This window comes from Camarhynchus parvulus, chromosome 3, assembly GCF_901933205.1.
Source record: "Camarhynchus parvulus chromosome 3, STF_HiC, whole genome shotgun sequence".
NCBI classification, from domain to species: domain Eukaryota; kingdom Metazoa; phylum Chordata; class Aves; order Passeriformes; family Thraupidae; genus Camarhynchus; species Camarhynchus parvulus.
This window is the reverse complement of record NC_044573.1, coordinates 54,777,077-54,797,370: the sequence shown is the minus strand read 5'-3', so window position 1 is coordinate 54,797,370 and position 20,294 is coordinate 54,777,077. Positions and strand designations below refer to the sequence as shown.

General features: G+C 36.4%; 1 protein-coding gene across 1 annotated transcript in view; it reads right to left on the bottom strand.

Annotated features, from left to right (window-relative positions):
- SYNE1 (spectrin repeat containing nuclear envelope protein 1) overlaps positions 1 to 20,294 on the bottom strand; it is a 288,727-nt gene that overhangs the window by 222,757 nt on the left and 45,676 nt on the right. Inside the window, exons 3-7 of the mRNA XM_030946688.1 lie at positions 16,211 to 16,272; positions 6,665 to 6,760; positions 4,748 to 4,831; positions 1,188 to 1,208; positions 804 to 896 (exon numbers count right to left, since the gene is read on the bottom strand). Of these exons, the coding sequence (XP_030802548.1) occupies positions 804 to 896; positions 1,188 to 1,208; positions 4,748 to 4,831; positions 6,665 to 6,760; positions 16,211 to 16,272 (356 nt within the window). The remainder of the gene's footprint in view (positions 1 to 803; positions 897 to 1,187; positions 1,209 to 4,747; positions 4,832 to 6,664; positions 6,761 to 16,210; positions 16,273 to 20,294) is intronic.

Below are 20,294 nucleotides of genomic sequence, written 5' to 3'. Positions count from 1 at the left end.
TCAGTAAGACTGAGAAACACGATCTTCTCTCTTCATTTCAATGAGCTGTAAATTAAAAGGTCAATATCATTCTGACTAACTTTTATTCTGATGAACTCTGAACTACAAAGGCATCAAAGTGGTTGGTGCTGAGAACAGCATCCATGAGACATCACAAGGGAGTCAAAGAATCCCATAAAGAAGAGCAATAAAATTAGTTGTTATTTTGAGTGTTCAACAGTGACTCACTTTGTTAACCCATATGGACAGGATTTAGAAGCCAGTTTTGCCTCCTACCTAACTTCAACAGAATGCAAATGATTTCTCCTCTACAAATTTAACCCTCTCTCAATCTACATGATTCACAGCTAAATTTCATCCTTGCAAATACCTGCATCTGCCAGTGAAATCACCATGTTTACATGTATGGTCTAAGAATAATTACTGACTGACATCCAGTGCACCATAATTAGATGTTCAGCACAGTCACCACTGAGGTTGCTAAAGACACTTGTAGCAAGAATCCAAAATTCTATTACTTTCCTCTTCTGCTCTGTTGTATTCTTTAGAGAAAGCAGAAGCATATGTTTCAGTGATGAAGGAACTCTGTTCTAGGCAAAGACCAATCTATTCCACAGACAAGTATCTAATTTTATGTAATGCGAAGCACCATTTCTTGTTGCTTTATTAAGGATCAGATCCTCAGCAAATGACAGTGACTTAGCTACAGTGAAAGACTAGAATTACATCAGTTAATATAAAGTGATGATCTGAACAATTGTTCGAGCAAGTGACTCTGAAGTATAAAAAATATATGAAAATACCTGAAAATACAAAATTATGGTCCACACCAAGCCAAGCACAATAGAAGGTCTGCCATCAGCAATATCAGTTGAGTTTATGTTGACAAGCTTAATCTATACAGAAAAGAAAATGTGTTACTATCATACACAAAGTATAGCAATTAAGAAATGCATTTCAAAGAGGTCCTATATTTGAAATGCATTTCTGCAATCAAACAAGATTCTCAATTAAAAAACCCCAAATATTCAATAGTGCAATTTCACATTTAGACAATTGTAATTTCACATTTAGAAAGGTTTTGCAAGTAATGGAAAACTTTTAAGACTGATCCATGCTATTATATGTAGAAAAAATAATTTCAAGCAGAAAGAAAAATAAAAATTAGATAGAAACACTGTACAAACCGGAGATCCTCTGTATACGGACTAGCATGAAAAGCAAAAGGAAAAATATGACACAAAAATAAACTTTAAATGATTAATTATTAGGTAAATGCATTAATCCATTTTTTAATGTAAAGAAAGCACATTTTTTGCCTATCTTACAATAAAATTTTATCAGGAGAACAAATTAAATACTCTGCAACAGATTTTAAATTATGCAGGGGTTTATCAATAAAGTTATAAACCATGTGTCATGAAAAAAGAAAAGTGACTTTAAAAATAAAAATGTAAAAAGGAAAGGAGTGGAAAAAGCATAAAAAAAGAAAAAGGAAGAAAGAATGCTAGGGTTCATCTGCAAAGAGCATTTTATTGTAAAGGATATCACAACCACTGATTAAGGCCCCTTTGTGAGACAAGCCTAACAATAGCTCTTTTAAAAATAGAGTGGGAAAAAATTAGTTGTCCAAGGTCAAATTAAGTTTTTCAACAGAAATGGGAACAGATTTCATGACTATTAACTCTCAACTGCTAGTCTACAGTCTGAATAAAATATCACCCTAAAATAAATTCATAAGATAGATGGAAATAAAGAGGGAAATGTATGATACAGAAAAAAAACATGTAGATAATGCTCCAGGAAATGAGATAAAAGTAATATTCGAAAGTGAGCAACTATGTTAGTACTTATCTCCTCAGCAAAACTAAGAGCCAGACACCAATCATGATAAAAATATGAATGACTGCCAAAGAGCCCATCTACAACAAGCTTGTTCAAGGACAAAGGTTGTAGATAAACCTTGGTGAGCAGTCTAAGGAAAAGATGGAGAATGACTTCAAGAGACCTCATTTGTCTCTCCAAAACAGAGAAAAAACTGCATTTCTCTGAATAAGCAGTTGGAAATCCAGTAGATAATGTCAAGTGCAAACAAAATGCTGTCCAGACCTCTAAGTTTTTTTCCAAATTAAATCTGCACAGGCTGCTGTGGAAGAGACAGAGTAGAAGTCCCCATAGCTCACATTTTCAATCCTCTCCACTAACAAGTTGATAAAACTCTAGGAAAATTGGCATTACTAGTTCCTCCACCAGTCAATAAGGAAAATTTTCTATTCCCTATCTTAAAAAAATATACCTCATTCTCTCAGCTGGACCAATTCCAAGAAAATCTTTTCTTTTTCTAGAAAGTGAGGTTATTTTAGTATCTATTACAAATCAAAAGACTTACAGGGACTCAGCTAAAGCTTCTGATTAGGCTACTGTTCACAGAGGCATAGCCTATCTAGTCTAGTTATTGAGTTACCTTTATTTTATACACCATTAAGATGGATCTAGAACTAAAAATAAACTTTTCAGAACCATGAGAAAACCAATTTTGTCCAGAATAATATCTGTTAATTGTGAGCTGCAGTTTGTAGTGTAACAAGATGTCCTAGGTTACAATATTAAGATATTCCCATCCTCAAGAGCTGCCAAAAACCAGGAGGGGCATTGTTTCTTCCTTATGTCCTGTTAACGGGCCCATCAATGCTTTGCCCATGACTGAGAGATAACTCCCTCCAGGAGCCTTCTCTGTTTAATGGACCCACCACATGACTCAGCCCACTCACATAACAGCCCACTGTGAGATGCTCCATCCAGAGGGGAGGAGCTAAGCATCCCCACCTGGATATAATCTGGGGTTTGGGACAGAGCAGTCAGTCTTTCCACTGGATTCCCAGAGGAACAGCTGTCTTTTCCACTGGATTATCAGAGGAAGACTATAACCTTCTACAGGATCACTGCTCCAACAGAACCACATCTGCCACTCCAGAAGGACTGCAGCCACCAATCCAACTGGACTGCTCTCAACACCCTGACCAACAGGGTGTCAGATTGTATTCTGACTTTGTCACCGGTTTTTCTTTTGTATTATTGCATGTAGTTTGGTTTTCCTTTTCCTAATAAACTGTATTTCTGGCTTGGAGTCTCTCACTGGTTTTGCTTTCAAACCAGAACACAGGAGTATTAGCAGAAGTCTCTTCAGACATTGAAAACAGGAAGTTGATTTAAAGTGTAGTAAGGTTTTTTTATGGGAGAGGCCACAGAGGAAGGAGATCCTGGGTCTGTTTGTTGCCCTTTGAGTACAGCCCAGGGATGGCATTCAGCTGCTGAAGGGGCATTTGTTGTCTGAACAGTATCCCCACCTCCTCTGGGAGGAGAAGGGTGACAGGCTGGATAGAGGCATCCTTTGGGTTGGAGTCAGCTTATGGAACACTGCTATTGGCCACCCTGATACACCTGACACACTGCATACTTCCAACCCCTTCTAGAAGAAAATCCAGGACATTAATACAACTACTAAGATGAGTCCGGACAAAAATCCTGAGATACCAAAAGGTAAAACACAGAGCTCTGGCAATCTCTCCTGATCCCTGGCAGGGCCAGTTTTCCAGCTGCACTGCTATAATATTTGTGGGATCCAAGAAGGGTCTCCCACCACAGTGTGACATGGAAACTAAGGAAGTGTGCATGTTTTGCTCTTCATCCCAGCCTTGCCTTCTGCTTTGTATTAACAAACTATACTTCCTCAAATAGGTAGATTGTGAGCTAAAGTGGACTTTTGCATCAGGAATATATTTTTCTTTGCTTTGGTTATACATTTTCAATTTTAAAAAGTTCTCTTTCCAATTTATTTTTACAGGCATCTGATAAGATTGTTTCCTATATAACATAACTGTAATTAGGTCTAGATGTCAGAGAGCCAAAGATAGGGAAAGATTGCCAAAATCCAACAAATCGCAGAGAACAGTATTGTGCAGACTTAAAATTCATGAGGTGTAACATCTGCATTGACAAACACTGAAGTAGAATGCAGAAATTAGGGAACAAAATACCTACAATACAATGAAAAAAATCCAGATTTGAGTCATTACAGTACAGAGAGAAGTCAGGAAAAAGGGTAGAAATGCATTGCTTTTGTATGATATTCATATCTAGATGAAAATTAGTTTCTAAATTTTGTTAAGATCTTTTGTTCAATTAAAAAAATATTATTTTTTCTTTTCTAAAACAGCCACAGCACTGACTGTACCAGAATAAATCCAGGAATTAGTCTGAAGTCCTGGCAAGCTAATAAGGGGTCATATTGCCCTATGTAATTTCATATTTCATATCTGTAATTCCAGGGAATAATTTTTGCATGTAAAAGCAAGTGAAGACCAGAAATCTATTTTTAAAAATTATAAATGAGTGTCTTTTCTTAATGAGTGTCTCTTTGGAACTAAAGTTCATTCATTGCTGAGAACAGCAACAGGGAAGTAGAGATCAGGAGGAGCCAATAAGCACATTCAAAAAAAATCCTCCAAGGCAATCCATTATTAATTAAAAAAACACCAAAAGTTTCACTCTATGCATGGCCACATTCTAGTGCTGGAACTTACAGGTTTTACTTTACAGCAGCTTTTAAACATTGTGTAGAAGCTGAAGACTGCATACACAGCTCAAATTTTGGAGAATAAAAACAGATGGGTGGATACAAATCATATCCTTATAGAGACAAAGGGGGAAAAAAAGTAAAACCAGGGCTAAGTGCTACCATACCTACCCGTCTACCTTCTAGAAACTTCAGAGCTGTGCCAATGTTGGCAACCCAGTGAATTCGCTTCAGCTGACGCCCCTGCTCACAAGGCTTAAAGAGAAAGAAGAGATTAAACTTCAATTAGATTTATTCCTGTTTGCTTCAAAAATTGACCTTTCAGATTTATTGTCAATGTCTATGTAAAAATGCTCCTTGGAACAGTGAAATTGTTGAATTGTACCTTTGCATATACATAATGGGGAGAACTGACAGATACAGGGGACGTGTGATAATTCCATTATAAAAAAAAGTTTCATATGTCTAAATCTCAGGATGCAAACTGTTGGCTTCAATCCATAAACATCATTACATCAGAGAATTTTTTTTTCTAATGTAAAATAACTAGTATTTTTGTACACATGCAAACACACACACATATATGATATATGTGTGTGTATATATATGCATTTGAGAGAAGACAACATTCTCTCAGTGAAATATTTTTGCCTGCAATGTATAAGTCAAAGTGGTTGCTATTTTTAAAATCAGTCTACAATGAAGACATTTTACCTAAGAATTTTCATCCCATGTCTCTAGTACCTTATTGGCAATTAAAACAGCTAAATTCCCATTAAACAATAAATTTCACTGAACTTGAGACATGTAAGCTAAAAAAAGACAGAATTTTTTTTAATTCAATCAAGAACATATGCTAGGTTTCTAATACTGGACAGTGGAATTAAATTCCCCATGGAATTTTATACTGTAATGCAAATGTGCAACTATTGTCATTTAAATTCCTGTTCATGATGCTACAAATGGCTTTAACAAAGGCCTACTATAAATTCCAAATCCCTCTTGCAGTTACTACAGGATATCATATGATGGTATACAGAACATTTAAGTTGACCAGACAGTATTCCAGTTTTGGCATATCTCTTTCCCTAATTAATATAGGCAGGATACAATCCAGTGAATTTCACTGTAACAGGTGCCATCACTAAAATTATTTTCCTGTTTTACTACTTCTGGTTTGCCACAAGAGGGAGGCTTTCTGTCTCAGACTAACAGAAACTGAAAGGGATATATTTCAACGGAGCAGAAACACACTGCTAAGTACGGCTTTATCCCATTTCACAGTAAAATCACTTTTTCAGTTTGATTTACTGCCTAATTTTGGGGTTCACCTGCAATCAAAACAGAGGTGAAATATGAAAAGGAGAACTGCCTGTATATGAAGGAGCCTGTAACACCTGAGCCCTGGAGACACCTGAGTAACAGACCGCACTGCTCCTTCAGATGCTGCCACTTGATCTGCAAGCTGGTTTGGGGAAAGTCAGAGCCCTTGGCCTAAAATCCTTTCATTTTTCTCCTCCATGCACAAAACTAGCTTGCCTTCCAAAAGACAGCCTATTTGCTGTGTGCACACCATCCTCTCTTTACATAACTTGGCTGTGAAAAAGCCATTTGGCATCATTTAAGGCTCTTTACAGTAGCAGAGCAACTGTCAAGGCAAATGGATATAAACCCCCATGAAATTTGAGGAGCTTGTTTGAGGTTTTTTTAAGACAAAGCCATAAATTTAATGGGGAAAGTATCATTTTTTTTCAAGATGCATAGAAGTAACTTGCAGTTTAAACCTTGATTGTGTCATAGCGGCAAAACGCAGATGAACTGCAAAGACTAATACAAAAAATAATTTTTTATGAGCTACATGGCAAAATTAATAAAAAATGCATACAATCAAGCATGTTTGCAATAGTCTTTGTAATAATCCTTTGTGATCAGATAATCTACTCAGTGAAAACCTTATTTTCCTGTGAAGGAGTAAGTTGTTTTTACAGTAGAGAAATACAGAAACTTATTAGAAAATTGTACCCCACAGAAGTTATGCAACAATCTTGTATAAAGAAGAAAAAAGTTCTTGCAGAAAGAAGAACTTACCAGCTTCTGCCCTGAAAGAACCTCCAGAAGGGCAATTAGCATTACCCCATCTTTGATATCTTCAAACAGGTCATTCACCAGCATGGGAGGATTGCGCTGAAAAGGTAGAAGGCTTCAGATATCATAAAGGCTCACCAGTATTGCATCCTAATTCCAGTCCTCTTGAACAGAAACCCAAAGAGAGTGGCTGGTCCCCTTCTTTATATTTTATAATTTTTTTATGTCAACATATCTTTTAACCACTGCTTTTCCACCACATTGTTTACTTAACATTTCTGGCACAGGACTGTAAAATTTTGTGGATTTCTGCAACTGATGATACAAAGTAAAAAACCTCCTGGCCCCTGCAACAAGCAGAGAAACACACCAACAGCTGCCTCTGGTTCTACAAAATATGCAGAATTGACAGATGTACTATTATGGTCACATTTCAATCCATCAGATTATTTTCCCTTGTGTTAATTATTTCACAGAAATTTCACTCTCTCAGTCCAAGCAATAGGAGGAGCTGTATGAAGGGAAAATCCCTAGAGTAGTGTAGCAGGTTGAGTGATGCTGCCACTTCTCACAGCTGACAGTTGTTACACTGAGTTGCTGTATTTTCTCTCCTCCAGCCTTGCAGGCTTTGGGTGCTGTCAGCACTGTCTCAGCTCCTGCTAAAGACAAATTGCTTAGCAAATGTGTTTACCTACACAAGAACAACAATGACAATACTCAAAAATATGTAAACAGATGATATTTTAGAAATTTTATATAACAAGGTCACATAATAATGCGCACCAGTTTGTGGAATTGTGGCTCTCAGCTGGTCAGTAGTTTAATGATCACAAAATGTCTCCCAGAAACAAAAAGTTTAAACTTGGTCCAGCTGACAAATAGAACAGGCACCCTCCAACATCCATCAGCTTGTGAGAATTCATAAACCTTATGATGATGATGATCATGATGATAATAATACAAATAATGATAATAATACTAATACCTGTTCATTCACTAAAATTACAATGAGACTACAAAATTCTCGAAACTACTTTAGGTTTAATAATTTAGTTTTGGGGTACTTGTTAAAAGAAGTGCTTGCACAACAAATTATCTATTTTTCTACCTATTTCTATCTACATTTTTGTGTAGAATTAGAGATTTGAAAAGATGAATCTAATAAATGAAACATTGCTTTTGAAAAGGTAAAACTGCAGGAACAAATTAGGAGAAAGAAAAAAGATTCCAGCTCCCCAAATTAAAAAAAAAAAGTGCTTGGCTTGGATAAAATATTATTTCAATGAAACATAACTTTGGCATAAAGTGAAAAAAAGAACTCTGCTGGAAGTAGACTTCATCTCAGATTTGACGTGCTCTAATAGTCACACTAATAGAAGAGCCTATATTTATAAAATAAAGTAGCATTACAAGTCATTATGAGGGTATATTAAGTCATAGTTCTTTTTGATTTCCTAGCAAAGCAATAGATAATGCTCGTCCTTGGATCATGTTCTTCCTTAATATAACACCAAAGAAATCAATGAAGCAAGTGGGTCACTGAAGATTAATTTGTCCCAGTCTTGCATCACAGGCGGTTGATACAAATGCAATTAATTTTCCTCACCTTCTGTGTTATCATTTCCTGTTTGAAGCTTGGAGCAGCTTTGGTTTTATCAGTATTATCACATGACAAAACACTGAAGAATTATGTGCTAAAATAATTCAGCCATAAAGACAAGAGGATTACAGCAGCTGCCATCCCAATCCAACAGGAGGTGAAGGCCTGAAAAAAACACCTGTCCAAATGCCCCAGTAGTGGGGTTTGTCTATTGAAATTGACTCTACAGCAATGAAGAGAGATGGGTTTCTTTTAGTGGGCAATTTAGGATACATTTAGATTGAAGGGTAAGTGAGATTTACAGTACCCCATGATTCTGGTGCCCAAAATGTGCTTGCCAGACAATATTTTTGAGCATAACACAGCTCCCTTCTCTCTTGTGTGCTTTGGTACCCTTACTCACAAATCAAGGTAGAGGTCAGAATTTGTCTCATCCCAAAATGAAGCCAAAAGTCGTCTGGACATCATCTGCAAAGCAAGTCTGGGAAGCACTCCAGTTTTCCCCAGTGTACAGCTTCACTCTGTAATTAAAACCTCTGATTATCCAAGCCAAACTCTTGCTCTGAACCACCAGACTGGTGGTATTCAGTGGTACTGACAGAACTACAAAAACTAATTTACACCCCAACTGAGGCTTGGTACCATGGCAAGGCAGTGAAAGCATCCCAAGCACATTAACATCTACAATACTTTCTGCTTGAATCAAACCTTGGTCTGGGGAAAAACAGCTGTAGAGACAGCACTGAAATAGATGAAAAGCTGAAAAGAAACCATCAAGCACCAAAGTTGGTAAGAACTCCTGCTCTGAAGTGTGAGAATCACAATTGTCCTTAAGTCAGCATGCTGAAATGCACTTTTTGTTGCTGGAAGGTGGCATAATTACAAACACCGCCAGTGTTTAGCAGCATGCACCATGGATCTTACCAATCAAACTGGATCTTTACACCAATAAAACTGGAACAGAAGGCAGATACAATACCTGTATCACAAGATGCCCTGTATAAGACCCCTCTAATATGGAAATTTAGTCATTTATGTAGACTGCCAGAAATGTTCTCAGTAATACACTATATAACACAATGCTTTACACTATTCTGAAGATGTTAACATCTAATTACAAGGAGGTTACACTCTCATCATATTTCATAAATCACCTTTTTTTTAAACTACTCTACTTTGGGCACATCAGCATGGAATTTAGATGATGATGATGATGATTATCATTATTATTATTTTAGTCACCGAGTTATATTTCTAGCTGCATATATAGAAAAATAGAGTCCTCTTTTACACAAGCATAGATTTCAATCTTATTCCCCGTGTTGATACACACACTAGCTGATACTGAGAAGTTCACATGTACTTATTTATTATATATGGATCATTGCACAGCAGGGCTTAAGCCACTTAAATGTTTTCTAGCAGATCCTCCACTGATACTAACACATCTTCTGTTGGAATGGGTTAATACCTACTCCTTGGCTGCATATATAATGAATGAAGTGAAAGACAAAGATGAACACTGATTACTTACTAGCCTCCAGAGAAGAAAGGTTTGGGGTCTTTTTAAGCTATTGTCACTTAGAATATATTGAAAACTTTTTTATTGATTCAGACTTAACAACTTTTCACTTAGTTCCTTAATGCACTGCCAAAATACTAACTGTAAATCAGAAAAAGCAAGGAAAGAAAACTGACTTAAATCTTTGCAATTCTAAAAAACATTTTAGAATGTACTTCAGATTTTGGCTTTTTGTACTTAAGGGTATAGCCCTAGCAATGCAATCAGCTGCAATGATCCTGATACACTCTTTTTTGAATGTTGGAAAGCCTGTGCAAAGAATTCTGCTATAATAGTAAAGAAAAGCCTTCAATTATAAACTTTTTGAACAAAATGTATTGGCAAAAGTTAGAATATACTTCAATGAATAATGAGACATTAAATCTGACCAACTTGTAAGGTGGCCCACACTATGATTTCAGGTGCCTCAGTACTTGATTAAGTTTTTTGCAAGTTTCTTCAAGAAAGAAAAACAGCAAATGCAGATTAATGATCTGCTATGTATTGCATTGCATGAATTCTACTAAAGACTCCTTTATTGCAGTTTATCCAATCACAGTAGTGCAGTTAATACTGAAAATGATATTTAGGAGTAGTCATGTCCCAAGGAAGGAATCATACTCAGAACAAGTAAATTCATGTGATCTGTAGGAGGAATACAAATTAAATGAGAGCAAATCTTCAAGGCTAATAAACTAGATTTTTGTCATAATAAATATTTATTTAAATAACTATATTAGAACTGATCATAAGTGGGAACTGCGTAAGAAATGTTTTGCATAAACTTGTTGCTCTTAAAACTTGTCTAATTTGCTGTAGTCTCCAGGAAATATTCTGAATGACCTAAAGAACTGAACATTGGTCATATAAAAAAAAATTGACTGATAAGTCTCAAAAAGTTTCTGCAATCTCTAGAAATTCCTCTGTGTATGCAGTAAAATAAGTTTTGTAAAATCCAAACTTCAGATATGGAACAAACACATATTTGCTAAGCTTTACTCTTTTATTGCAAGACTTTTTCCTGCATTTAATTTCTCACTTGCATCTTTTCTACAGGAATCTTTTCCTCACACCCTGCACTTAACTTCTCTAATGAATAAATCATATTATACAAATAACAGCATCTGCATCATAATGAATGCCAATGCAGACATTGAATACTATTTTTGCTACATTAATTTTCAAATAATCTTTCAAAGACTGCTGAAAAAGTACATGAAAATCTATCCACATGCACAAATAGGAACAAATCTATGAAACTGCTGAATTTGTCTCTGCAGGGAAATATATGTGAGAACAGCAAGGACAATGTGAAGTTTCCATTACTCTGTAATAGCTGGACCCCTTCTCTGGCACAATTTACTTCCTAAATCCATATGAATGTTTTCATAGTCCTTGGTGTTAGTGACTCTTCTAATTACTGAAGCTGAGGCACTCAGTCCTAAGTTTTGCATGATTAATTTCATTGCCCAAATTAATTTAGCATTCATGGTTTAACATTAGCGGTTATATGCAATACTAGCTGAAAACATATAGTAACTGTTGAAGCAGGACACTACCAGTCAGATTTTCCTCATTATGCTGTCAAGGTGGACAGTAGTCTATTTTTTTTTCTGTGTCAGTGACAAGGATACTGGGAGCCTCTGTTCTCACACTTGAAAAAGACCAAAAGGACCAGACTCAGTTAAATGATGAAAACTCATGAGGTTCATAAAAGACCAAGTTACATTTAAATTTTAAGAACCAGCTAACATCATGGACAGCACTGTGTGTGAGAGCTCCCAGTCTTGATATACCTGTTTCTTTTTCTTCCTTTCTTTGCTATGAAAGATATAATTTTGCAGTTTCAAAAGCTTTAACATGAGGCTTAATGTCCAGGTTTAATGCAGCATTATATAAATACTGCATACATAAAATTTAAAATTTTCATCCATTCCTAGTTTTATTTTTAATTGCTATCCATCCTCTGCTTTTGTTTTTTATGTGTGCATCCTCTTAATAAAAACACAAAATTAAAAGTAATTTCTTTCAGTAGATACTTGTTGTTCACTCTATCAGTGAGTTTACTTTGGTGAGTACAAATACTAAAATTATCCCTACACCTGGGAACAAAAATGTTGTTTGATTGGGTTAAACCAATTTACAGCCTGTGTCTCAAACTTTGAAACTAATATTCTCCCAAACTTTCATGAAAGGTGAGAAAGGCAATAAAAAGCACATGCCTTAGCTGTTAAAGAAAGTGATATATTTTTCATCGTCTTTATTCATCTAATCCCCTACCTTACAAATTGGCATAGGTAATGAAATAAAAAAATATTTATGTAATTGTTGTTCTGAATGCAAGTAATGTCTCCTTTTTGAAATATTTGGTATAAATTTGTTCTGTATTTTAAATTTAGATTTTGAAAAGATGCTTCAAAACATAGTTAGAAGCATACTCAAATTACGTCTATACTTTGAAGCTTAGATTGAGATGAGGAAAAACAGTTCTACAACCATAGAAAAATATGAATAAATTATATGGAATTAGAAAACTTCTTGTCCTGTTACACATGCGTATCGCATTTATCATTAGTAGAACTGCACAGATGCACAAAAATTCAAAAGGATGGCCAGAAATTAGACCACATTAATTTCAAAGATTATGACCCAATTTCTGCAAGTGGCTGGCAGAGAAAACATGATTTCCAATTGATGAATCTCACCAGATTACTGCTCAGAATCACAGAACAGAGACAGCTGGGCTTAGGGAGACAGCAGAGGGACAGATGCAGCCTTGTGCTAACAGCTCACCCAAAATAAAGCTGCATCACATGACCTGCAAGTTAGCACACTTGCAGCCCTATCCTCTCTGTTCATCCCCTCTGGGTGAGGGCATGGCTTGCACCAAGGCTGTTTTACCTCCATCTTTTGAGTTGTCCCATAGTTAGCTGATGCCAAGGTCCCTTACTGGTCCTCTGCTTGTGAAAGAACATTGAAATGTGAAACATAACCTTAAAAATGTAGCATTCTATCCATTAAGAGTGAAAGAGAATAAAAAATTCACACCTTTCTCCTATTGCACAGACTCATATAACCATTTAGGCTGGAAAATTGCTTTAAAATCAAGTCCAATCATTAACCTAACACTGACATGTCCACCACTAAGCCATGGCCCTAAGTGCCACATCTGTACCTCTTTTAAACACCTCCAGGGATGATGACTCAATCACTTTCATAAGCAGCCATTCCAGTGCCCAACAACCCTTTTGGTGAAGAAATTTCAGCAATAGTCTTGTTTCATTTATCTGTTTTGCTCATTAGTATTTATTTGTACCCATATTTTCAAAGCCATTCCTAACATTAAATAGCCAAAAATAAGTGGTTAAATGTACTTGATAGTCTTAGTTATTGAATTAGTTTCTGTTTCAATTAGAGCATGGCTTTTTAGATGAAAAACATACACTAAGATCTTGGAGATGAGCAGGGAAGAATCTTTTACTCCTAGCAAACCCTAACAATCACATCCTGCTTTATGTCCCCACACTATAAATTGGTCTTAATTCTACCTAAAATAATCAAATCACTTCTGTGTTTCCATTTCTTTCAAATCACTACTCCTCACAATGTGAGAAACTGCTCCTTTTTAGATCCTCCTTTGCTCTACTCAATCAACACAATATAAGGATGACAACTCTACCTAAATAGTTTCCTTTCCTTTGCTACCTCTAAACCATCTTTCAAATCACTACAGTAAAACTCCATCAATCTTTCCATAGAAACCATTAATTCCTCCTGCTTTTGAGGTTTCATGCAGTACTTATTTTCAAAACCCCTCAAACTCATTTATGATGAAACATTTCTTTAGATAGCCACAGTGTTAAGAGTAACAGATACCCTAATTATAGTTTTCAGTTTTCTCTTATTTCCTCCTATTACTTTTTCCATTAACAATTTTATGAGGTTATCAAAAATGCCAATGAAAGGAAAGAAACCCAGAGTTTTCCAAGAGTAGCCAAGAGACAGAGAGACAAATTTGACATGAGTTTACTGTGAATTTGGAATGCATATACTGAGACAAATGTAGCACAGTGTTTGTGGATCAATGGTGAGACACAAAGGCAAAATTCAAATCATCTTCCCCCTGCCTACCCCTTTTTCCCCTGGCTCAGCATCTATTGCTGTTTCTCTGCTCTAAGTTTAGGCCAGCACTTCACAGTGTTCCTCACTAGGTACCAGACTAGTAGATGCTCCACTTTTTATTGGGTCAAAGACGAGAGCAGAATGCAGTCAGCGCTGCCTAAAAGTGGGTCTCCTTCCAGGATTTTTCCATATCACATTTCAAAGGCTTCCAAACAATGGATATCTTACATATCCCCAGTTTCTTTGGAAACAATCAAAACCACAACAACCTTTTACAAAACTCAAATAGCCTAAATATTGAAATTCTGAGTTAAAAGTCGGAACATGACTGCAAGGGGAGTCCTGGGCACTTCGGAGACCCACCTGTACAGTTATGATTTCCTACAGTTATGATTAACTCAGAAAACATTTTTCCACTGACACATTTCCAAAAACATAACTAACAAAGTTTTAAAAGCTTAAGATTTAAACACCTAAGAATTTGAATGGCATGGGTCACTTTAATTGAGTCTAATTTCTATAAGCCTATGCTCCCTTCAGCAGCATAACCGTGAGAATGGGAAGTTGAGCCAGATGATCTGACTTAGGCAGTGATGCAAACGTGCTGAAAGCCATCAATAAAAGTATCCCAGACACAGCTTTCCTGTGAAAGTGTGGTGAAGACCAATCAGTGAAGTGTGAATGAAGACCAATCAGTTACTACAAGTAACTAGAAGGTAGCTAAAAGTCAGGGCTGTGGCTGCATAACTGCCTGGTTTGGATGTGTTTCATCAGTCTTCACATTATAATGCCCATTAAGGAACTACACACCTAGACCATGCAAGTCAAAAGGTTCATCTGAACTCTCATGGCCCAAATGGACTAGAACAGCAGGAAGCATTTACAAATCCCAATCCATGGCAAGATCTCTTAGTGGCTGCCACCACTACTTTGTCTCTTGCCAAGGATTAATCTGTAGACTAGGGAATTATCATGACATGCACACACATGCTCATAATACCTATAATATGGTATAGATAACCTACCTAATAGTTCTACTTTTCCATAATTATCAGATTATTATCAATGACAAAACACAATTCAGAAACAGATGAACATGAAATAAGAGTTATTTTTTTCCTCTGGCACTCATTCACAGCCCCCTTAGTTGATGCTTTAGCAAACACTGAATGCCTTTTAATTTCAGTCAAAGTAAACAGAATAGAGTGCTTAAGTTCTCTCCTACATGGAGGGCTCTTCCAAATTATTTTAAAGACAATATGGGGACAGACCTCGTTTCCAGTGAGAATCCATTGCCAAAAAGTCCTGAAGGTAACTTTGTTCTTGTAGTTAAATCTTACAATGCCAGTGTAGTTAATTTCACAGTAAGCTCTTCCATTACATTCCTCAGCAATGTAAATAAATATTGCTGCTCTATCATATTGTCTTGTCAGATCAAATCCCACGATACAGCATTATATAGGCCTCCTGCTTTGCTCAGCTCATTTTTGAGGGTATTTTTTGCCTTACACAAAAGTTAAAACAGTGCTGTTACAGCTATTCTTTACTCAATTTTAGTGATCATTAATCTTCAGGCTTAAAAATACTTCAAAAAGCTGCTCTTAGAGTTTAAAATTTTAATTTATTGGACTAATTGATAACTATGGTTAGAGCAGTGTTGTGTGAAAAGTCCAGGAATGCCAAACTGAATCTCATTGCTTATGTTTTCAGATAAGGTTAGTACCAATTATAGCTTAATACTTTTAAACTGTGTGTAAATGACAGTCTTTACTCTTCTAAAGGCAAGACCAGAAGTTTTAAGTTGTGTTAAGAAGAAGCAACAATAGTTTGATGACAAATCTCACATTGCATCAGATAATTAATTCAGCACTGGATTTATGAAGCACTACTTATGTCTGTAACCAGATCAAGCTACACAAGATATGACTTAAGTTTTATTCTAATATATTGTGTGCAATAAGTCTAGGATTTCCATTTCACAGAAAGCAGTTTTAGATGTTTCCTCTGGCTGAAGTACCAGGTACTGTGCTACCTAGTTCTGGCCAAAGAAGCTGGGTGGTTGCCTCTGAACACCACTCGCAGCTCTGCAGCTGACCCCTACCATACTGAGATTCATCCCCAATAGTGTACAGATGAGGAGGATCCTTTTTTAACTTTACAAAATACTGCTCAGAGAAATCTGGCATATTCTATACTCCTGGGCTGTATAGGCATAGATTAAAAGGTCTGATTTTTTAAAAAAATAAGTTTCAAAGCCATGTGTTACCTTAGCCAGATGAGTATTGATCCATTTTGTGAAAGTCCGCTTCTGCACTGACTCTTGCTCATCTGAGAATAAAAGGAAATCAGTTTGATTAGACATCACTGGATACTTTCAGATTTACATGGTGGAAAAGTAAAATTTCCTACTGAAACAAATGAATTCTGCACTTGCCAGAAATAACTCTATATTTTATTATTTGCCTCTAAATACTCATAGGAAATACTTATTATTACAATAATGTTCTGATACCCGACTATTTGAAGAGTTTCACAGCAAAGTTCAAGTCTTAACAAGCTAATGATCAGAAAGACACAATTTAAAATCTAAATGTCATGATAAATTTGAGTTCTAAATCCATACTATACTTACCCAAGGTCTGAGCACCTAGAACTTCTCCATACTTTTTTAACTAGAACCCACATCTCCCACAGCCAAGCTGCTTTCATGCAGAAAGTCAGCTAGGGACTTAGAAAAAAAAATACTTATTAGCATATATATTTGAAAATGTTTAGAATGTTGAATTAAAGATTTGAAATTGCATTATCAAACTTAGTTGTCCCCTGGGAGATCCTGCCAGGAAGGAGTCATTAGCTGATTCAGGCAGTTTCGACATCACTACTTACTAGGTCCCTTAGTCCTGTCTTGAAGCACTTGTCTGGTTTATGGTGCATTTCCCTGACTGTCAGATCATCCCTGCAGGACAGCTGCCAGCTGCACAGATAAAAATAGCTCCCAAACCAGCTCCTCCAGCTCCAGCAGCAAGGGTCACAGCAGTGGAGGGAAGAGTATCACAGCATTATAATCAATCCACAAAGTCCTGCCCCTTTCTTGTGGGCAATCAGTTTTGACACATGGAATAATTTCCCAGCAGAGGTATTCAAGTATTTACTACAGATATTTTTCTTTCAAAAATAGGAGGAAACATCTATTTCATGGAAAAACAAATCATGTTATTACCATCATCAGTTCTGAATGAATACCTTCATTTCCCAACAGAAAATTCAAATAAATACAATTGCTGTTTGATATTTACTTTTCATAAGAATATGCACGTATTCCAAAACCTACAGATGGAACATCTAATTTCAGCTCCTGCATTTGCTAGTAACTTGTGCAGTACTGAAAAGCATTTTTCCTATTCCACACGTGTAAAATTAAAATGGAATATTCCTTAACTCCTATTAAAGTTCTGGAATAAGCTTGTTACATTCCTAGCAATAAACTCCCTAATTTACACTCATGCAATGCTGCTTCACAATTAGGGTACATAGGGACAGAAATCACCACACAAAATTCATAGGTCAAAATGTTATCTTCAGTTGGTCAGTAGCCATATACAAGCTCCCAAAAAACGTCTGTGCATTATAATTCAGGAATACTTCCTTTACATATAAATACCACCTCATATGTAAGAAATACAAGAGGGGAAAAAAGATACCTACACTCACCAGCATCTATTACTAGATTATCACATGCTAGATTATCACACTTTATGCCTAAGAAAATAATTCTGCATTCTACAGTTTCCTTTGATATCATTGGGTGGGCAGGATTACATTTTTTTTTTTTAATTTATTACGTACTCAGAATCTACTTGTTGCAGTCATGGGCAAGTTATGAAAAATATCACTAAGTTACTGCATCATGCTTCATTCCACACTGACTGTTTTTTGCAGGGAGGTGTCTTGACTTTGTATGTGACAATTGTTTCTACATTCTGAAAAACAGACTTCTCCCTGCATGGTTCCTAACAATGAACAAGCTTTCCTTTTGACACACAGTCAATGCCAGCTGTGCTCTGCAATTACATATATAGGTAGCCAAATTAACTTCCATGGAAGTACTTGCACACTTCCATTGGGTTGTGTGTGAGTAAGTGTAGGGATAGAGATCAGGCACACACAGAATTAATCCAGTTCTGCCTTAATTCACACCTCTGTAACTCAAAAAAACTCCCCAGCAACGCTGATACAAAAGGGCATGCCAAAAGAAATAAACCAAGCCTTCAGAAGTTAAACTTCTCATCAATTAAATGAGTGAAAATTACTCTGTAATTTGTAGTTCCAGTGCATCTTGATGATTTAAGAAACAGCCTTCTGACAAAAACTGGAAATCAGACAACCACCTTCCAGCTTCTAAAGAGACACTTTACAAGCAGAAGACACACACAGTTTCAGTCATACCAACAAATAGCAGAAAAACCCTTCTAAATAACCTGCTTCAAGAGAATTTATATGAGCAATATATTTTTTATGAGCCCAAATGGAACTACTAAATAAAGTTTCCTTGGTTCTAGCATTTATTTTGTATAGGCTTAAAAGGAACAGATTTTATGACTGTAAAATCTACGTCTCAACATAACACAAGCAGTGCATTGATTTTTAAAATTCCATTGTAAAAATGCTTTAAAAAATTTACCTGGAAGCAATTGTGTTATTTTCATTGATTAAATTCTCTGCACAGGTACTGTTTATCCCACTGTTTACCCACAAAACCTGTGTGTCACACAACTGCTTACACTCTCCCCACTCGCAAGGGCTGTCAGCTCCATATTCGCATCACTTACCCTGCTGGCACTGAAAGAATTCAGGAAGCACATTCAATGACAGCACATTTCTGCCACCAGCACCTTTATAGTGAGCCATAGGCACTGCTGCTGCTGCTGTAGATGCTGCTGCTGTGGATGCTGCTGTGGCTTCTACCCCTCTCTCTTGTGCAGCGTTTCTTTAGGATACAGCCAGAAGTAATTTTTCAACAACAATCCAATTTCTTTCCCTCACTGGAAATGCAAGCCTCTTACAAAAATCCCTCCACCATCTCTTATCTGAGAATTCATATGAAGCCAAACCTTAAAAACATCCTTATGTGTTCTTGCAGAGAGGCAACAGCCAGACAAAGCCAGCTGTATTGGAAGCAGCAGTTCTGCTGGTCTCACTGCCATCATCCTTCTCCACTGTTTTTCTGTGGAAAGATTTTATTATCCCAGCACCAGCCAATCCGCTAGCAGAAATCTCTGATGTCAAGAGCCTGAATAATTCATCCAGCGACCGTGACAACCCAACTACACTGCTGATATCCTAAAGCAAAAAGATGTGTGCAAAAATTGATGCAGCTTTCTCACCAGTGCTTTTTTTAACAACATAGTGCTCAGTAAGAAAAAATGGTTGAATGGCACAGACCTTCTCTAGGTTGTCACGCATATAAAGGAAAACAGCTTTTAAAAACAACCACTTGGGTTCACTGCATACTCCTGTGAGACAGAGATGTCCTTCAGCTTTGCAACTGGAAGTGGAAGAAATAGCAAGCAATGAATTTGAATAGATATGTAGGCCACTTCGCTTTGAATAATGTATTTGATCTGTTGTACAAGGGGCATGAAACATATGTAAGGATGCTGAGAATTTTTGGAGTGTGCCTAGATCAGCCTGAAACATGCTCAAATTTCTGATAACATGCAGTATTTTCAATTTCATTAACCCAGAGCACTAGAGCACTTGAACAGATATTTTTTCCTCTGGTAAAATGAAGGCAGATATGAAACATTCTTTGTGGAGATTCATATGTTATTCCCCTACAGGGACCAACAGAGTAATACACACTACTGAAATGAGAATAAAAAGGCTCACTTTTATTATGCCATTATTGTATCATTATTGAGGCCAAATTCAAATTTCTGTTTCTGTAAAACACAAGGACTCTGACAATATGATTCTGCATCTGAAAGAAATGTTGCAAGAAAGATACTTTTAATCAAATATCTTCTTTTAACTGGCTGGAAATATCTTCATATTTTTACAAAACCTTTCTTAACTAAAGCATCACCAACAGGCTTCTTTTCTACAAAATTTTTTTGGTTAGGCAAAAAAGACAAACTTAATTGGATATATTTACTTTAAAACATTTAGAACAAATTATTTGGATCAATGAACACAACCAACTATGCATCTTCAGACCATTATGAAGATGCTGACGGAATGTTCATCATGCTTACTTTTTCTAATGTCTGCCAATCCTGCTGACAGGTGTGTACTGTGCAGCAGCAGATGGCACATCAAGCACCCAGTGCTTGGGGATGGGACAGTGCAGG